The sequence below is a fragment of the Dermacentor variabilis genome, chromosome 2, assembly GCF_050947875.1.
Source record: "Dermacentor variabilis isolate Ectoservices chromosome 2, ASM5094787v1, whole genome shotgun sequence".
Classification (NCBI taxonomy): Eukaryota; Metazoa; Arthropoda; class Arachnida; order Ixodida; family Ixodidae; genus Dermacentor; species Dermacentor variabilis.
The window spans coordinates 9480741-9483732 of record NC_134569.1 but is presented as its reverse complement, the minus strand read 5'-3'; the positions used below and the strand labels follow the sequence as shown (position 1 = coordinate 9483732).

At 50.8% G+C, this 2992-nt stretch overlaps 1 protein-coding gene and 1 non-coding gene across 2 annotated transcripts; both read left to right on the top strand.

The window, feature by feature from the left end:
• The first annotated feature begins 1279 nt into the window (after positions 1 to 1279).
• Positions 1280 to 1352, top strand: TRNAS-CGA (transfer RNA serine (anticodon CGA)). The gene has a single exon. It is a non-coding gene; the product is annotated as a tRNA-Ser (tRNA).
• A 488-nt stretch (positions 1353 to 1840) lies between these two features.
• Positions 1841 to 2602, top strand: LOC142570254 (uncharacterized). Its single transcript, XM_075678653.1, has one exon. The coding sequence runs from the start codon at positions 1841 to 1843 to the stop codon at positions 2600 to 2602; it is 762 nt and encodes a 253-aa protein (XP_075534768.1).
• Positions 2603 to 2992: the final 390 nt, after the last annotated feature.

Below are 2992 nucleotides of genomic sequence, written 5' to 3'. Positions count from 1 at the left end.
GCAATGTACGTCGACGTCCAGCACAAGACGTGGGACGCGGTCCTGCCGTACGTAACCTTTGCTTCAAATACGGTGGTGCAAGAAACAACACAGATCACGCCGTTTAGGCTGGTTTACTGCAGGAACCCGACGACCACGCTCGACGCCATGCTGCCGCACGTCACTGATGAAGAGAATGTTGACGTCGCTAGCTATCTCCAGCGCGCCGAAGTCCGACAGCTCGCCCGCCTACGGATCGAGAACCGGCAGCGTACCGACAGCCGACACTACAACCTCCGACGACGCTTCGTCGAGTACCAGCCCGGTGACCGTGTTTGGGTTTGGACACCGATACGCCGACGAGGACTCAGTGAGAAACTACTTCGATGTTATTTCGGACCCTACAAGGTCATTCGACGTATTGGCGCACTGGACTATGAGGTCGTGCCAGACGGCATTTCGCATTCACAGCGGCCCCGCGCACGATCTTAAGTGGTCCACGTGGTGCGTCTTAAGCCCTTTTACGCACGCTGACAAACTTCATTATTTCGTGGTTTTTCAGCTAGAGGTGTTATCGTTTAGTACTTTTGTTTGTTTGCAGCATCGGGTCGAAGCTTTTTAAAGGGGGGTACTGACACGTGTACTTGTATATCTCTATCGGGCGACCACGTTTCACCACCTAACAAATGTTATCGCACAGCCCAGGACGCGCCTGCATTTAAAGGAAGTTTCTCGAAGGTTATCGATCGTTCTATCCGCTGTCTGTTTTTACCGAACCTTGTGTTATCTGATTTTATCGCGTGACGCGAATCGTTTAGAACTTTGTGGAAGACACGCGGGTCCCAACTATTAGTGCGGAACATTCGACGACTGATGTATAAAAGCCGATGCGCTTGACCCGCAGATCAGATTTCGACGATCGCCGACTGTGTTCGCCACTGTCGCCGTCCTTTAAGTGTAGCCTGTTTTTGTGGGCAAAGGTTCGCCCAATAATAGTTTCGTCTTTCACAGTATTGCTACTGTGTTCTTTATCCGTCACTACCACGTGACAATATCAACAGTAGAAAGCAGGCAGGTATATGTGGCGTCACGAGGTATATGTGACGAGGTATATGTGAAAGCAGGCAGGTATATGTGGCGTCACGTTATCGTGCCGCAGGCGTCACGAGAACGTGACGCCTGCGGCAAAAAAAAGACGTTCCACGTCTGCCGCCAAGGTCTGTGAGTGGTGGCGCTGGCTAACACTCCCAGGGTTCTACTAGGACACATAAATACCCAAGAAAGTGGATGGGAAAACGACGCCGCGGTAGCTCAATTGGTAGAGCATCGCACGCGAAATGCGAAGGTTGTGGGTTCGGTTCCCACCTGCGGCAAGTTGTTTTTTCATCCACTTTAATTTCCATTACTTCATCGTTTCTTTATTTCATTTATTAAGCACAAGTAATTTCCGCTATGTTGTCCTTGGTGTCAGTGTTTGTTGGCTTCTTATGGTAGGTTTGTATGGTGGCACTGGGTAACACTCGGAACGCCTTTGAAGACTGCTTGACTGTTGTATCTGTGCAACGTTTATCAAGCGTATTCTCTTGTCACTGTGCGCCGCGTATCTGATGCACGCGGTCATTGTTCACATGTGCTATTGTATCGCTAGCCAATCGCATGCCTCGGCTGCACCCATGCTCCCTTTATAAGGCGAAGCCACTGAATCGTTGCTGTCTCTTATGTTCATGTTGCTGTCCGAATAAGTACTTGACTTCACGGCGTCTCTGGTCAACATGGCGACGAGGATGGGACCGTTCGGCCAGAGGCAATGACCAAGCCCGAGGAAATGGCAACGACGCCACGGCAAGCGAGGACATCAGTGATGACCACCACCCTGGGATCTTTAAGCGAGTTCTGCCCAGACTGTGGCAATATCGAAGTCTACCTGGAAAGGTTCGACCTGTATGCAACCGCCAATGGAATAGACGCAAGTAAGAAGTTACAAGTCTTCTTAACAATCCTGGGTGAAAAGGCTTACGTGACTCTGCGTAGCCTGCTGCTACCGAAGAAACCAACGGAAGTCAAGTACGAAGAAGCTACAGAAGCTCTCCGAAACCACTATGCTCCAAAACGGTCAGTGGTTACCGAACGGTATCACTTTTACAAGCGAAAGCAAGAGCCGGATGAAAGCCTAAAACAGTTCATCGTCGAGCTGAAAAGACTGGCTGCGACGTGCTCGTTTGGAAGCTTTTTGGAAGAAGCGCTCCGGGATCGACTGATTGCTGGAATCAGGACGGATTCGATTCAATGCCGTCTTCTTGCCCTGTCAGACGACGAAGTCACCTGGGAGCGAGTATGCAAAATTGCCACCGCCTTGGAAACGGCCCAGAAAGACACCCGAGAAATGCTACCGGAGGGGTCAACCGCCAGTCCTGCGGACGTTTACTGGCATCGGGAGCCCACCACGCAAGGCAGGCGACGCGCGACGAAGACCGCTAGCAGCGAGCCCCCCAAAACGTTCCACGGAAGCAATGTGGGAAAGGCATTGTTCGCGCCTGTCATAGATGCGGCGGACTGCACGCGCCAGTGCGTTGTCCTTTTCTCAAAAGTACCTGCTTCAAATGCTCGAAGCCAGGGCATGTAGCGAAAATGTGCAAAACAAAGGTCGTGCATAAAGTTGAGGAGACCTTGCCGTCAACAGACTTGCTGACTGTTAGTACGACTAACCAAGTTCATAGCTCTCCGCCTATTGTACTTGAAGTAAAAGTAAACGGCAAGGATATTCCGATGGAACTACACACGGGAGCAGCTGTGACCATAATGTCTGAAGGAGACTTTGATGAAAATTTTCCAAACTACCCATGTTCCAAAGACGACGTGCGTCTAGGAGTGTATAATGGCACTGCACTCAAAGTGAAAGGCGTAGCAAAGGTCAATGTGTCTTATCAGAACCGAAGCTACGATCTGCCTCTGATAGTCGCAAAGCCAGAAAGTGAAGCCCGCATGCCGACGCTGTTAGGTCGCGATTGGATGA

Bases quoted from the DNA above. Each gene is read 5' to 3' on its own strand.
- LOC142570254 (XM_075678653.1), top strand. From the start codon at position 1,841: ATGACCACCACCCTGGGATCTTTAAGCGAGTTCTGCCCAGACTGTGGC.